General features: G+C 45.8%; 1 protein-coding gene across 5 annotated transcripts in view; it reads left to right on the top strand.

Annotated features, from left to right (window-relative positions):
- Arhgap44 (Rho GTPase activating protein 44) overlaps positions 1-16,877 on the top strand; it is a 211,469-nt gene that overhangs the window by 189,393 nt on the left and 5,199 nt on the right. For 3 of the 5 annotated variants that reach the window (XM_058571591.1, XM_058571592.1, XM_058571593.1), the window contains exons 17-20: positions 5,977-5,994; positions 6,789-7,010; positions 10,705-10,862; positions 14,568-14,945. In XM_058571591.1, the coding sequence (XP_058427574.1) occupies positions 5,977-5,994; positions 6,789-7,010; positions 10,705-10,862; positions 14,568-14,945 (776 nt within the window). The remainder of the gene's footprint in view (positions 1-5,976; positions 5,995-6,788; positions 7,011-10,704; positions 10,863-14,567; positions 14,946-16,877) is intronic. The other 2 variants (XM_046420729.2, XM_046420732.2) reach the window with 2 other exon arrangements.

Genomic DNA, 16,877 nt, shown 5'->3' with positions numbered 1-16,877 from the left:
CTGCGCTATCTGGAATGGGTCTCTCTGGCTTGCCTCCCTTGGGGCCAGAGTTAAGTATAGCTTTCTTAGCTGACAATTGTGATCAGTATTGATTAGTTCTCATCAAAGAAATTAAAGTTGGTCAATAAGGATAATTTTTAAAAATACATAAGTATTTCATTTTGACTCAAAGTGTGTAAATGTGGAGCTGAGGGTTTAGCTTAGTGGAAGAGCATGTACTTATTAGCATGTGTGAAGTCCTGGGTTCCATCCCCAGCACCAGAAAAAGACAAAAAAAAAATGTGTAAATGTATATCACTTCTTGACTCTTTTGTGGCTTTACTTTGATTGTAGATTTGCTCAGTTACACTCTTCAGAAACATCCTTGCATAAATAATGCTTTTAATGCATAATTTAACATTTCCAGTTTCGATCTTTAGAGAGAAAACCTAAAATTTGGTGCATTCCAAGCGTAAAATTTTTATAGGTTTTTGAGATTTTTTTCCCCCTGTCTTTTATATTTGACACCTATCTTACTTCAGTGCAGTTCTTAATTAATGCATCCAACTTCACGTGTGAGAGTGCACAGGAACAACCCTTTTTACACTCATATTAAATGAATTTACATAATATTTGACTAGATGATATGATTCTCGTAGCAAGTAAGATGGGCAGAAGCAGGTTTTGTAACAAGCTCTGATGAGTCATGGGAAGTACTAGCTCTGCCTTGGCAACCGAAGTCTGTGGCTGGATGAGAATCCGTAGGGCATCCTTGATGCAGAAGAAATGGGTTGCCTGGCTTGGTCAAGCAGGTCCAATGAGTAAACTTTGGCTGGGAATTTAAAATCACCACCACAAAATAAAATTTAGTAACTGCTCCTTCAGGATACATGGGAGCATAAAGCACTGAATGAGAGTAACAGAAATTCAGACAACAGCAAACATTCCCCTTTCTGATCAACCACCGGGTACTCAGAAAGATCTGTTTGAAAGGCAAATGGCCCAAAGGGATAGGAGGGAGGGGTGAAAACCCTAGAAGTACAGAAGTGTAGGGGTTTCCCTTTTCACTCCTATTTATTCCAAATGAGAGTTGGCACTGGGGACTAGAGTTGTAGAAGAGACCCAAGCCTGTGTCCTGGTGGGGTCTTGAGGGTGGCCAGTGTTACCTTGCTGATCAGTGACCTGTATGTGTGAGGCAGTGGGGGCTGTTTCTGTGCACATTGCTGTAGTTTATTGTTCTCTGTTTAGTAGGGAGAGATCAAGTTCTTAAACATTCAAGGAAGGAAGGGAAAACTTCTTAAACCCATAAAAAGGAGTGAAATTAGAATCTGGGAGAAGCAGAGGCAGAGAATTAGAGAATGCACTGGAATTTATTTTTAAATCTCATAAGTAGTAATTCAGTTCCTTCATACATTCACTACGTCGAGGGGCTGCCCTTGAGGGTCAGTGCTTGTCTGGGCAGGGGTATAGAGAACACCTCAGATTTGGTCCTGGGTGTTTCTGCATCAATGAGGACTACTCTGTCTTGCCAGACCTGTTCTGATTCTCTCTATTTTCCCTAAAAAGCAATTCACATGTCTTCGACGAGGGAGTTAGCAAATCACCAGGATGGTCAAGTACCATTGGCCCCCTACAGACATGGGCAAATGCAAAAGCATTAACAAAGTCCTCTTATTTCAGAACTTTGTAAATGAGATGTCCCTTCTGTGTGCCATTATGATCTAAAGTTGAAATTGCCACTATCTACTCGGAGGGTCTAGGAGATGCACTATATAAATTATTGTTCTACATGAAATAGAATATATTGTGTATACTTTGAAATTTGTATTTCACATGAGGTGGAGATCTTCCTGGTTTAGGGAACCCTCAAAGAACTGATGGAGGCTAAGACTCAACATACCATTGTGTGCCACATAATGATATTTGGTCTACGATGGACCACATGTGTGACATGCATTTCACCCAGAGACATCATACCATCTTAGTTTGTGTAAGTACACTCCAGTTGCACAACAATGGGATCCTAAGTGACAACAGTTCTCATAACATGTACTGCCGTTCAGCAGCATGTGACTGGGTGTGCTTTAAGATGTAGTGAACTTTTGGTGATCAGTTCTAAACTGGCTTTCAGAGAACAAAAAACCCCAAATTGTAAGTTTTTTAGGGTAGAAGAAAATAATTTACATCCGTTGAGTTCTTGTCTTAGCAATGTTAGGGAAATCCTCCATATTTCTCCTCATTTCTGAGATTTTAAAGTTTACATCCTGAAGTCTTCAAACTACCCATTGAAACACTGACTAATGAAAGCTCATAGTATGGAGGTTTTTTGGCCAGGTTAAAAAAAAGAAAATTACACACACACATGTAAAATACATATTTAATTATATAAATTATATATTGATATATATGTTATATATCAATAAAAATGTTACTTTAAGAAAATGAAACAATTACAAAAAAAGGTAAAGAAAAAAATAGAACTGTTACTTTAAAAAAAAAAAAAACAGAAGAAAATTCTGGACAGATAAACCTGATAGAAGTGTTATAGAAATGGTAAGTTCCGCAGCAATGCCAATGACATTTTCCTGGACTAATGGCTTCTACATCCTAGATATCATATAAGGTAGTTTGCTCCCCTCGTGACTTAGAGCTTTGTTCCTGATGCCTTTCTGGTTCATGATGACACAGGATGCTGAGTTTCTGTAGCAAATCGCAGGATCAGATTCAGGCGCTCACATACATATTCTCATCATTGTGATAGACCTCGTTGTGATAGTCCCTGGGTTCAATCCCTGGTACCGAAAAAATAAACATTAAAAATAATAATAAAAATAGGGATGTTGAAATAAGGAGATTACTCTGGATTACCCTGTGCCCTACGTGACATAACGTGCATCCTTATAGGAAGGAGACAGGGTAGATTTCACTATACCACACAGAGGAGATTTGAAAATGGAACAGAGAGATTTGAAGATGGTAGTCACAAGCCAAGAAAACATCAGCAGCCACCATTACCTTATTGAGGCACAGGGGGATTCTCTGGAGCCCCTGGAGAGAACACAGCCCTGCCAACACCTCAGTTGACCTTAGAGGTACTGATTCTGGACTTCTAGCCTCCAGAACTGTGAGGGGATACATCGTAGTTGCTATAATATAATAATCCTGGGACCTATTATATCCACGTTCAGCTTTTGCCACTAGGTAATAGTGCAAGTACATGCTAAATGTATCTTAGCATCCAATATTGATAATGACCTTCTTGAAAATGCTGGAAGCAGGGAGGAAAGTATTTGCCTTACTCTGTAGATGAGAACTCTGTTGTGTCAATGAGTCTCTTAATTGGGACTGGAAGTTGAGGACATTTCAGAATATATTCCTTATTAGAATTTCATGAAGAATACAAAAGTGTGGGTTATGGCAGACCTCTTAGAAACATAAGATGCCGATGGGCAGGGAGGAGTGAAGCAGCAAGGATTATATTGTAGTGGGGCTGCCTGAAGACTTATCATGTGGCATGCTCACTGAATGCAGGTGACAACTCTAGATTCCTCGTCCCTAACCTTCTTACTGTAAAAAAGAGCAGTGAAGACAGCCTCTCAGGCTCACCTGCCCTGATTCTGCAAGCCCTCCACCCCTGTCACCTTGCTGGCACAGAAGAGCCAGAAAAGCCACTTACATGGAGGGTGGCTCCTGGACTCTGCTTTGTGCCTCCTGCTCATTGACTTCCAAGACCTTTGCTTCTTAGAGGTTCTTCTCAGCCCCTGGCTCCTTGCTTTCACCTTGATTCAACTTCACTTATGAAGCTGAGTCACTCAGTTTTCACCAGAAGCAGCAGGCCATGGGAAGTCTTGACCTCTAGAATGACTTTAGGTCTCCATGCAGCAGCATCTACCAAAGTCAGTTGTTCTTGTATTAATTCCTCTTCATTTGTTGTCTCCTAAGAAACACAAGCTGGGCATAGTGATGCATGCCTGTAATCCCAGCGACTTGGGAGGCTGAGGCAGGAGGATCCTAAGTTTGAGACCAGTCTCAGCAACTTAGTGAGACACTGTGTCAAAAGAAAAAAACAAAAAGACCGCGGAGATTTTGCTCAGCAGTGAAGTGCCCTGGGTTCAAACCTCAGTGCTAAAACAACAACAAAACCAAACCAAAAAACTCACAAGCAGTTCCTTGAGCCTGGCTACTGTTGCTTCTTTATTTAATTCAGCAATGAATAGAAACTTGTGAACTCTTGATACAACCTTCTCATTGAATTTCCCAATTTGTGAGCAGATTCCCCTCCTTGGGAGCATACTGACCAATTTTGTAATTCCTGTCTCTGAGCTGAGTTTTACTTAGACATCCAGACATTTCAGTATACCACTGTGCTTCTAGAGGTAAACAGACTTAGGCCTCTAAATGTGTAGATGCTGCTGCCTGTGTGATTGGCCTGCTCCGTAAAGATTTATGTTACTGAAAATGTCAGTGAACATTGGATGCGTGTTCACCGTGAGCATGCGGTGCTGTCGGCCGTAATAGAATGGTTTCAGCTGTCAGAGTGGTGATTACTTACAAGACAGCAGCCTCTTTGTAAAGGCAAAAGAATCCATTCAGCTCATGTTTCTCAGTTGCTGACCTTTCCCAGTGATAGTTAGCAGGGTTCCGATGGTACCCACCCACCCCATGCCCAAGCTGCTCCTTCTCTTGGTAGCCTGGAGTCTGAGGATGTAAGATGCCATTGGAAATAGAAGGCATCCCCTCACCAGTCCTGATCCTGACCCTCCCCCTTGGAAGGAATGATCCTTCCAAGCAGAATGGAATAGAGCAAGGAAGAGAAGATGGGGTGGGATTTGCATCTTTCAGGGTTCTTTTTGCTGGTCACCATAGGACACATCTCACACTCCTGCCATCCTTACTGACCATTGCAAATAAGTGTTACTAGCTCTTTTTTCCCCAAGTGAAAGAATAAATCTTTTACTCTTTTCATCCTGATAAATTCTGAAGCCCAGAAAGAGCATAGGTTGATAATCCCCCACAACCCACTTTAAATATAAGGGGGTCAAACATGGGGCTGTGGCCCAGAAATTTGAGTAGCCTCCAAGAGGGTTTCTGGACAGCTTACAGAAGGTACTTATAACCCAAATGACTTGAAAGCTAGTGAATCCTGGAAAAAGACATCCCTCCTACACCCCGTCCATTTTAAGGAATCCAAGGGAGATGAAAACGTGTCAACTAAGTGTACATCTGTATGTATAAAATGTAAAAGGGTCTCTGGTGATCCTTGGGAGGAAGTGTGTCAAGAATCTGTCCCCATCCCAGATGTGCTTGGTTTAGCATCCTCTGGGTCCCTCACTGCAGGTCCATCCTAGATATGTCCTTAAATGACCCAAACCACATCTGCTGCAACCAATCTTTGAAATTAAACTTTTTGTTTTTAATACTGTGTCAAGGTAAATATGACCATTTTACATGAGCAAGATTTTACCTTGGTGCTTCTGACCAGTGCAGATGACCATTTGGTAGAGTGAGGCCATGTAAGCACATAATAGCCCTGGTACCTCCGCCCCACTGTGCATATAAATACTAGAGACAAATGCAGGCAGGACAGTGTTTTCTCCTTTCCTACTAAAAATGTGAGCTTTTACCTGAGTCAATGAATCTCTTGTCTAAGAATCATAGGACCAGTTGTCCAATGAGAACCAACCTCCTTCCAAGTCCATAGGACCAAGAAGAGGGCAAATGGCTACTTGTACCAATTTCTTTTTTCATTATGACTTCTTCCCATCCCTCAGTAATATTGACTCTTGACTGCTCTCTTTATTCACCTATGTGGTTTTCACCTCTACAAACAGTAAAGTCACTTTAACCAAGCAAATTGTAATGATTTAATGGCACAATAAAAACCCCTCCCAAAACCCTGTGGCAAGAGACGCCCCCCCTTGCAGAAAGACAACCCTTATGTCCAAAGGAAGGTGTAGATTTGTTGACACTAATATCTGTATGTTTCTGTCCCTGCAGCCTTAGGAAAATCCAAAGGTACAGTATCCTCTGGTAGCTACAAGGCCAAGTTCAATTTCAAACTAAGCCAACTGTGTTGTAGTGAGCTCTGTGAGAAGGTGAATGTGCCACGTTTGGTTGCTTGGCCGACTTACTTGAAGCTGTGTGCCCATCATTAAAATAGACTCAAAGCCTGGAAGGACCATAGGCATGAGCAGCCCCTTCCCCCGCTATGTAGGCAAGCAGGTGTGGCCAGGTGCCCAGCAGTGGTGGATCAAGGGCCAAATCCCACATAACAAAAAGAAGACTATTTAGATGTCTCCTGCTGGTTGGTTCAGTGTTCTAGTCTAGTGCTCTCTGTCCTTGCCCCACCCACCTCCTTCTCCCACTTGGGGGAAGTGGACATCCCCCCCCACACACCCTCCCCCAGTTAGGCCACATTGTGCTCTGAGAACAGCTTGGATTCCACACCCAGGGAGCTTGTTGGGCCATTATCTCAAGGACAGCTGGCTTTGGCAGAGGGTTGACATATGGCTCGTCAACTCCCAAGCTGCTGACTATGCCCTGCTGCAGCCTTGCCACTGTGGGAGGGCTGCTCCTGCCAAGCGTGGGCCGCAGGGGCTGCATCTTCGCTGGCCCCCAGCAGCCTGGGCGCTTGGAGCGTTGCTGGCCATTCCCCTACCGCTGCGCATCGCTTCCCAGGCCCAGGAGGGTGCTAAGGCTGTGCTGCTCTTCTCCTAACACGGACCTGCTTGAATGTCTCCGTTTCGTGGGGGAGGGAGCGTGTCACCTGTCACGCGTGGGTAAGCAGGTATCTTTGTATCCCTCGCCAGCATGGGTGTGAGGGTCATGGATACATCTTGGGTGGCTCGAAGAGGCTCCTCAGCTGGTCGGAAAGCATCCTGCGCCCCGCCCTCCATGCAGCCTCCCGCCCCGCCCGCAGAGCTTGCTGCGCCTCTGCCATCGCCCCTACCGGAGCAGGTGCCCGACAGTCCCGCAGCTCCTGCGCTCTCTCCATCTGGCGTGGGCCTGCAGCCCATGCCTGAGCGCGCCAGGTAAGCGCCTGCTACTGCTGTCTAGGGGTGGGCTGGTTGGCCTGAGCGGAGGGTGTCTGGGCTTGCCGCAGCACACTTGACGCCTCTTGGATTTGATATCCCCGCCATCATTTCTCAGCATTCACGTTTGGCTTTCTGCATCCCGCTGGCACAAGATCAGCCGTCCACAGCTCCTTGGCTTTCCATCTAGTCCAGACTTTCCAAGAATGGCATCCCCAAGCAAACACAGAAGGTGGCAGCTTGCTAAAGCAGTGCGAGGAATTATGTTCCTTAGCTCTCCACTTCCCCTTCCTGTGCCTTTATAATTTTCTTCTTTTACAATTTAGAATTTCATCCTTTACCCCTCCCTCTCCTCTACCTTTAGGTTTGTAATGGCTGTTTTTGCTGCTAAAAGTGGATCCAAGTAAGGCAAGGAACAGTGGTGACATAGTCATGCCGGGCCTGGTACCTCTGCAGGATGCTGCATGGTTGTATTTCCATTCTTTAAGGAGAAGGGAGAGGGAGAGGGAGAGAGAATTCAAGTTCATTCCATCAGTAGTTCAGTGAACATGAGCAGAAGTTTCCTGTGTCCAGAGATAATAAGATATAATCACTGCCCTTAAGGGGTTCACATTCCAGAAATGGGCTCTGACAGATAACCTCAGCCTGGGTTATGCACACGCAGGAGCACAGGGGAAGGAGACCCAACCTTTGGGTCTTGTCCGAGAGGGGGACTCTGAAAGCGAGATCTACATCTTGAAACAACTGCTATCCAGTTCCATTATTAAATAACAATTTAGAGAACTAGAAGAGATACTTACAATCAGATGCCATTGTGACTTCTGTTAGGGAAGTGTGGCGTGTCCCCATGGCCACTGGGGAGGAAGTATGGATTTTTGGTTCTTAGGAACCAAACCTTTTGATTCAGTGTTTTCGAAATACACATTCATACACACTCCCATTTCAACCCCCTAATGAGGGGATTGCAAATCATTTTTTATTCTTTAATAAGTAGAAGGTATTTTTCACTGTGAAATGAGGAAATAAAGGGAACGGGATGATTCAGCGTTTGGCAGGGGGGGCTTGACACAGAGTGCGGGGGTTGTTGCTGATGCTGCAACTCGGGATGCTGGGTCCCACTGTGGAACTCTTGCTGGGCTTCAGATCTATAGGAGAGGTTCAGAAAACGGCACAGGGAATTTGGTGGAGAAGCAGAGACAGGCTGCTGACCAGGAGAGAGAGGCAAGTAGATAGGAGATTAGCTCTGATGATCCCCTCTTAGCACACTGTCCCCTGTCATCCTGATTTCCCATTTTACAAAGGAGACTCAGTGCCATATGATGTTTGGCATATAAATGATATTTCTTTAAAAATGCCCTTGAAGATGGATTCCCCCGGGCTCTGAATGCATTCCAGGAATGTTATGGATGGTTGGCCTTGCAGAGTCACTCATGGGTAGGGAATGTCACCCACTGGTTCAAGTTTATTTCAGAGGTCAGCTACGTTGCTCTGTATGCTACTGTTCCTGGGCGGTTGGTTCTGTGTGCTTTGTTCTCATTTTCCTATGGCACCCTCTTTTTCTCTCCTTCTGTAGATTCTGCCCAGTAGAAATGGGTATTCCATTGTTTTGTTTTCTGTTTTCTGGACATTTGCAGCACAGATGGTGCTTCCTGTAGTTGCTGGATTCCTGTGACATCTCTCCTTTCCCCTGAGGATAGCAAGCCCTCCCTCTCCCCTCCTGGCCCAGCCCTGCCTTCAGCTCCCTCCATTCTAGGCTGGCCGTTCTGTCCAGCCAGGCTCTTCCTGTGTCCTGCTCCTCTGCTTGGCATTCACGCTGACCTCAAACTCTGCTTCCTGCCCCTTGGCATCCAGTCATGTGTCCCCGGGTCTAACCTATCCTCAGATGTGCCTTTCCCATGCCTCCTTCATCTAGTGCTCCCAATAGCCACCCTCCACCCTACCTCTCCCATGGGGTCAGCTGCACCTATGCTGGGGAGAGAGGAGCCAGGTTAAGTAGGTAAATGCCTGTTTCTGTGCTGGGGAAAGTGGACCAGGTGGGAGGGAACAGAAAGACGAGGTGGATGATTTCTTGATAGATGTCTTATCTAGACCCAGGAGGAGCATCTGGACCCCCCTACCCCCATCCAGGAGTCTTTTGGTTGGACTGTTTGGTGGTTTTCTTTGGTTGATTGTTTTAACTTCTTCTTGATGGTGACAGAGATGGATGGAAGGGGAGGTAGTCGTTTGGATTAATGCCCATGTGCCAGGTGACCTTGAGACTAAAGAAGAATCAAAGATGAGTTTCTGTCCATTCTGAGTGACTCAATGGTTTTCTGTTTTTTTTTTTTTCTTTTCATTGATGAAATAGAGAAAGGAACTTTTGCTCTTTGGATTCCTTTGGATGTAAGTTGATAGTCTCCTTTTGGAGGATTCCCCAAGTGTCATGGAAAACTCATCCTACAAGGGAGAGAAAGCGTCAGACCACCCTGAGTGGGTCTTTTCTTTCTTCCTTCCCATGAAGAAAACTACTTACACTTCGATGACTTCCTGTTCTGGCCCAGGTCCCTGCTTCCAGTCTTCCTCAGTGGGCATGAGTAGAATATTCTTATTGGCGTTTCTTCCAAATGTATATTTGGAGTTTCTGAATGAGTTTAGGAAAATAATAGGCTGTGGATGCTTTTGTGGGGGAAGAAACAGCCGTTGCTATAGGTTTAGGTTCCCAGACCCTCCACACTACACCCTTTAAGGGCATCACAATTGAGGCAGGATGTTGGATATCTCCCAACTCCAGGGCAGCACCTCTCCTGATTCACTAGGTGCTACTTGGAGTATTTTGGTGAAAAGGAGTGAGACCCTGTAGGGGAACATAGGGAGTATAGTGAGATCTCCCACAGATGGCATGCTGGAGGCTGGCAGGGAATGAGGATCTGCCATGGATTTGCTTATGCAGTAGAGTAGGTTGTCTCCTCACATGTACTTTATCCTCAGGCCAGGGTCTGATGAAGAGCCTAGCTGTGAGGAGGAATCCTCTTAGGGACCTGGTGATCTTGGTGTCCCTTTGTCAGTCTGAGGGACTCTAGAGGGCAGGGTCCCTCTCCACCATTGACTCACCTTCCTCTAAGCCTGGAGGACCAGGACTTGAAATGGCCCACATGTGGGAGCACAGACTGGGTCAGCATTGACCCTGCCAACTGCTGGGATCTGCCACTGAGTTTGAGGATGGTTCACAGAATTCCTCCCCTGCCTGGGGAAGTGATGGAGGCCATCATGGGAGAGCTCTGGCCATGCCCAGGACAGCCTGAGGCCAAGTCATCAGTCCTTGCTGGCACACTCACCCTATTGAATCCTCTTGGCTCTGGTATGCCATGTCAATCAAAGAGAAAAGAACATTTTGGTGTTCCAGATTCAGAATGTCCTAGAATGCCCATGTTGATGACAGATTAGAGTGGGGACACTCAGAGACTTTGCCCTTACATTGCTCATGGCCTCCTTGAGGGCAGAGGATGTTGGCACTGGGGGTGGAACTCAGGCCATGAGAGCTCCAAGAAAGGTCACCTTATGGGCACCTTTGAAGGTTTTTAAGAAGGGACCAAGAAGATTAGAGCTGGGACAGAGTGGAATGGGACCCAGAAGAACTCTAGGATTACACTTAGCAAGGCGGGTGCTGAAGTCAACTGAACTCGGGACCTCTCTGCCCTGTGTGTTTGTGTTTCAGCACTGCTAAAAGCAAGGAATTGTCTCCAGGGTCTGGGCAGAAAGGAAGTCCAGGCTCCAGCCAAGGGACAACCTGTCCAGGGACGCAACCGGGGACTCAACCGGGTGCCAGCCCCAGCCAGCCACCTGCAGACCAGAGTCCCCACACCCTCCGGAAAGGTACGTCACCACTTCCCTTCTGAGTAGCCTCAGGCCACTGATGGCGCTTATCACTCCTAAAGGCTCATTTCCATCCTTAGCCTGGGTGTCTAGAAACTGAGTGGCTTAGTGAACAGTTCTGAGTCTGAGTGTTAGAGCTTAGAGAGGTGAGCCAACCCCTGGGCTGAGGGTGTAGCTCAGGGGTGGAGCACTCACCTGGAATGTGCAAGGCCCTGGGTTCCATCTCTAGTGTTGCAACAACAGCAGCAAAATAAGAAATCAACCAACCCCAAATGGAACCATTTTGCCATCATCCTCAGCAAGCTCATTTGAAAAGCGAGGGACATACATCGGGCAGCGTTTCCTCTACAGCATAGGATGCCACCAGTGCAGAAATCATTGTCTGAGTTGGCGTGTGTCTTCCCCAGACCTGCCAGGCCCTACCTGTAGTGCAGTAAAAGCTGTTCCCCCACACAGCCCTGGATGGCTGCACCTCTCCCCGAATCCTTCCTGTAAAGGGATAAAGGGTGTCGGGATCCTATCTCCACGAGGCCAGACCTCCCGTACCTCTGTTTTGTTACTATGTTGACCTATCACTGCCCGCCAGGATTCCGCCACTGGAACCTGTGATAAAAGGCCCAGTTATTTTCCCTTCTGAGAATCACTCCTAAAAGCTAACAATGTACTCTATGCCAACACTTCTTAAATGGGGAGCTGGGCTGCGTGTGTACTTTTCTGGACCTTTTGGGTTTGTCTCTACCTCTATCACCTCTCAGCAAATTTCACGTGTCTGAAATCATGTATCCTTTTTAAAATTTTTTTAAATTTTTAATTGATTCCTTTTAGTTACATATGACAGTAGAATCCATCTTGACATCATTAGGGAAGCATGGCATATGTCCTTTTCTAATTCAGTCCCCAGTTATATTATTGAATTTGTTTTGTGTTCAGGCCTTTCATGCCCTGAGGATGGCTACGGCTCCAGATTGGTTATACAGACCAGGCTCGTCACCCACATTTATCTACAAACTATCCCCTTCTAGACTTCCTGGCACCAGGCTACCATGGAAGTTCCATTCTCCCAGTCTGCCTTCACCCCAGCACTTCAATGTTCTTCATTTCCTGTTCATTCCTTTCTCATCCTACAAATATTTATTGAACCCTACTATGTGCAGGAGTCTGCTTTCCAGAGAGGTTCAGTGATAATGCAAAGGTGGTGTTGCCAGCTGGGGGACATCCAGGCACTGAGGGGACACATGGGACACTCTGTCCAACATCTTGATGGTCGAATGATGAGTGGACCAAAGTGGGGGCAGTAGGAAGTTAGCCTTCCAGGGCTTTTCTCCAACACCAGTAGATTTTCCTTGTAGTACGGACATGAGTTCTTCAGTACATCTCTGTTTACAGATCCTCCCCCAACCCTTCAAGCCAAGGATGATGGCTAAGCCATTGTTTCATCCAGTGGAAGTGTCAGGGCTCCTGTTGCAGCTGGTCAGCTTCCTAATCCCAGTGGCCAGCTGACCCTTTGAGGTTTTTGCAGCACATTGGACCCATGCAGGGAATACTGCCTAGAATGACCCAGGTCCCTTTCTCAAGTGAGTGAGTAACTCAGAGTTGTTATTTGAAAGGATGATGTTCTTCTCCATTCCCCATCATTGCCCATCTGAGATACTTAACTTTTGCTTTTTTTTTGACCCCTCTGTCTTTTGACCACATGCATCCAGTGGAGTATCATGTCCTAGTCCTGTCACTACCCAGAAGTGGTCTCATCACAGACATGATGATGTTACTGCGTCCTCTCTCTTGCAGCTCATCTGGGAGGAGGCATGCTCATGCTCCTATACCCAGGGTCTCCCATACTTCATGTCCAGTCCAGTGGAATCATTCCTACAGGGCCCATCCCTGATCACGCACTGTCATGAGCTACAGTAGCTACAGTCATGGCTGCTGGCAAACTTACTTTGAACTTAGGCAGTACAGGTGGAAAGTGAAACTGCAAAATTAAGTAGTTTCATTGCAAGTTGTGATTATATGGCGCTTTTCATATGCGATCCCACTTAATTGTTACAGTGCCATGGAGAAAATATTATTCTCCCTATTGTATAGAAGCAGAGTTTTTTGTTTGTTTATTGTTATTGCTTTTTAGAAGTTTAAATAAATTATACTGAGTATACAGTGGGTAACCAGCAGGATAGAAATTTGACCCTCAAGTTGGTGGACTCTAAGAAGCATGGTCTTTTGTCATCCACACAGAGGGCTGGATGAGCCAGGGTAAAACTTGAGAAATTCCTGGTAGGTTTTGTTCCATGGAGGGGTGGGGAGTGTCTTGCGGGGGGAGCAGGAATGCAGGAGGAGGACTTAATGCTTCCCTGAGGATTTAAAAGATGGCTTCTTCTCGAATTAGGCTGCATGTGGATGCAGCCCTCACTTAATTCTGAGAGATGAATGATCCAACATTGTCTCAGGAACATTTGCCTATCAGTCAAATCTCCTGAATGTCTGGCTTTTTGTCTTTACCCATTCACTTTCAACTCAAGGTATTATGTATTTATCATCCTGTAGAGGGATTAACTAGATAGAGAGGAAAAAGAAGGCAATGCAAAGGAGATTTGCGCCACAGTGTGCTTTAGAAGGTACAGTCAGGTTGGGGATGTAGCTCAGTGGAAGGGCATGCATGAGGTCCTGTGTTCAATTCACAGAACCACAGAAAAGAAAAGAACATTTCAGTCCATCTGCCCATGCTCATACCCCAAGGGTACAATTCTCAAAAGAAAAAGGTGGGGGGGGGGGCATGTGGGAGGAGGAGGAGAACAGAGTGAAGGTGGATAATGGGTACCAAAACTCATTTGCAGGGGGTGGCACAGTAGGGTAACTATAGTCTGTAGCAATTAATTATACATTTCAAAATAACCAGAGGAGAAGAGTTGGAAAGTTCCCAACACATGGAAATGATAATATATGAGGAGATGGAAATGCTAATTACTCTGATTTGATCATTATGCACTGTGGTGCATGTATTGAATTACAATACTATATCCCACAAATAAGGACAAACATCATATGTCAATTAAAAAAAAAAAAAGAAAAGGATTGGGGATGTAGCTGAGGGGCAGGACACTTGCCAGTGTGTTTAAGTCCCTAGATTTCATCTCTAGCACTGCAAAGAAAGAAAAAGAGCCATGATCCAAGCACAGAATCCAGGTGGGGAACATAAAGTGGTGGAGGCCGGAGGTTCTGTGACCAGGAGATTTGTTCACACATCACTGTTGGGAGACAAATACCACTGTACAGGTTTAGCCTGGTCAGTTTCCTATCCTGAGGACTTGCCCCAAATCAGGGTTCCACTGTGACAACTTGAACTCAGATCATTCTCGTTGGATCTGGTCTCACTGACTGTCTCAGTGACACCTCTTCCCACTGGGAAATCAGCCCACCGCCCGTGGATGGGAGATTTGTTCCGTAGTTTGGCAGGGTGTGCATGTAGATGGTGGCAGAGATCCAGGAAAGAGAAGGAGAAATTAGTTAACAGATGGAAAGACAGGAAAACTTGCAGTTCCTAGTTCATTTTTAAAAATTGTATTGGCTGCTCTCGGTGTGGCAGGAGGCCTAGGGCAGGGAAGTGGGGTGACAGGAAGTGACCACTCTGAACCATGAAGCCTGTGCTGATGAGTCACACTGATGGGCTTCATTTAATAGCTTTGCATTTTGTTGTTTTTTTTCTTTCAGTTTCAAAGAAGCTGGCACCAATTCCACCTAAGGTCCCCTTTGGCCAGCCAGGGTCTGTGACTGACCAGTCCGCTGGCCAGCCGTCCCCCGTCAGCCTGTCTCCTACTCCACCAAGCACCCCGTCGCCCTACGGACTTAGCTACCCACCGGGGTACTCCTTGGCCTCAGGCCAGCTCTCCCCGGCTGCAGCTCCTCCCCTGGCCTCTCCTTCTGTCTTTACAAGCACTTTAGCCAAATCGCGACCCACCCCTAAGCCCCGACAGAGACCCACTCTGCCACCTCCTCAGCCTCCCACGGTCAGCCTCTCTGCCTCGAGCCCACAGTCCACGGAGCACCCCATGCTGGATGGCATGTCCCCTGGGGAAAGCATGTCTACAGGTAACCAGGCCACAGGCCCTTTCGAATATTCCTGTGAACCTTAGCAAACTGTGCCGGGGGGAGGGATGGTAGCGTCACTTTCAGGTAACTAGTTCCCATTTACTGTGAGATGGCTGTGCCATGGGCTGAGGAAAGATGATCTTAGAAGCCCACCTATGGGACGTTGGATTCAAGTTGTTCTGCAGGGGGCTTCTGTTTCTGCTCTTATTTTGGGGGAGTTGAGCCTAAGTCCTTTGGAGTGGGGACCCAGGAGAAGCTGGGAACTGGTTATGATCACAGAACAACTGGCATCAAAATACAGGTGAGGCATTGAGTTTCCCTTGGACAGAATCCAAGGAGTTGAACAGGTCCAAGTGCTTAGGGAAAAGATAGGCTAAGAACCAGAGATATTTGTCCTTAGTAGTAAAATAAGCCTTGTGAGAAAAATGTGTTTCTCAGTATATATTTAGAGAAGGGTCATTTTCAGAGAAGGCATGTGTCTGCCTTTCTCCCCACCCCCTGCCCGCTGCAATTCCTCCAGCAGCTAATTGTATAAACCCACAGCTACTTAGATTTACTTTGAATTTGAAAACAACCATGGAGCTGTCTTCCCCAGAAAAAAAATGTGTAAATACACACACACACACACACCATAAAATCTTTCATTGTGGAAGAAACAGGACATTTTTTAAGTGTTTCCCCAGACACTTGGACCATATAAGATTATAAAGTCAGGGTCAGATTTTGTGATGGCTTCCACAAAAAGTCATCTGAACATTTTCCTTATTCAGGAAGACAGGCCAACTGTTGGGCTTCATCTTGGAATAAAGTCAGCCCATTCATCTCAGGGAAGAGCCTGCCCATATCTGTGGAGTGTCATCACAAATGGCAGAAAGTGACACGGCTGGGGTGTAATAAACACATGCACTCCACACGTATATACATGCTTTCAGATGCCATAGGTACATGTACCACATATGCATACAGACCACCCCCACATATGTACACCACACACATACATATCACACTTATACCATACATACGCATGCCACATGCATATGCATAGTGCCTCACACATGTATGCATGCCACATATAACATATACACACAGACACATGCCAGATACACATACGGCACACGTGTGCAAACACACCACATGAACATGTACACCACCCACACATACACTACACATACATAAACCATGTGCATATGCATATGCGCCGCACACGTGTAAAAACATACCACATGCACACCACACACACATAAGCCATATATACCACACATACACACGTCATCCATATATTACATATATACCCATGCACATACCACATACATATACACACCATACATATGCTTATCACACATATCACACACATATACTGCACACATATATACATACACCACGTACCTACACACATACATGTATACATGCATACAAATATATGTATATATACACATACATCCATATATATACCCCAGATCTATACACTATACATTCACACATACACTCCTGCACGTATACACTATACATACACCACACATTACATATTCTACACATACATACCATACATATACACATCACATGTGTACATACATACCAAATGTATATGTACCATACATATATCACTCTTATGCAAACACCATATGCACATACTACATACACCCACACACACTACATGTATATGCATGCATCACACATGCCAACACCACATATAAAATCACGTATCCAGGGGCTGAGGGTGTGGCTCAGTGGTAGAATGCATGCAAAAGACTCTGGGCTTGGTACACAGCACTGAAACAACAAAAAGCCCACAGACCCATACACATGGCATACTTGAAAGAAAATACTGTGCTGGGTCTAGGGTGCACCACGTCTCTCATGGATACTGCCTTCCCCCAGCATCCCCCTAGAGAGTACCATTCTCTGCCCTAGATTAGACAGAGGCACATGCCT

Source organism: Marmota monax, unplaced genomic scaffold (assembly GCF_021218885.2).
Source record: "Marmota monax isolate L192 unplaced genomic scaffold, Marmota_monax_Labrador192_F-V1.1 WCK01_AAM20220418_F8-fsc00274, whole genome shotgun sequence".
NCBI classification, from domain to species: Eukaryota; Metazoa; Chordata; class Mammalia; order Rodentia; family Sciuridae; genus Marmota; species Marmota monax.
This window is presented reverse-complemented; position numbering and strand designations above follow the sequence as displayed.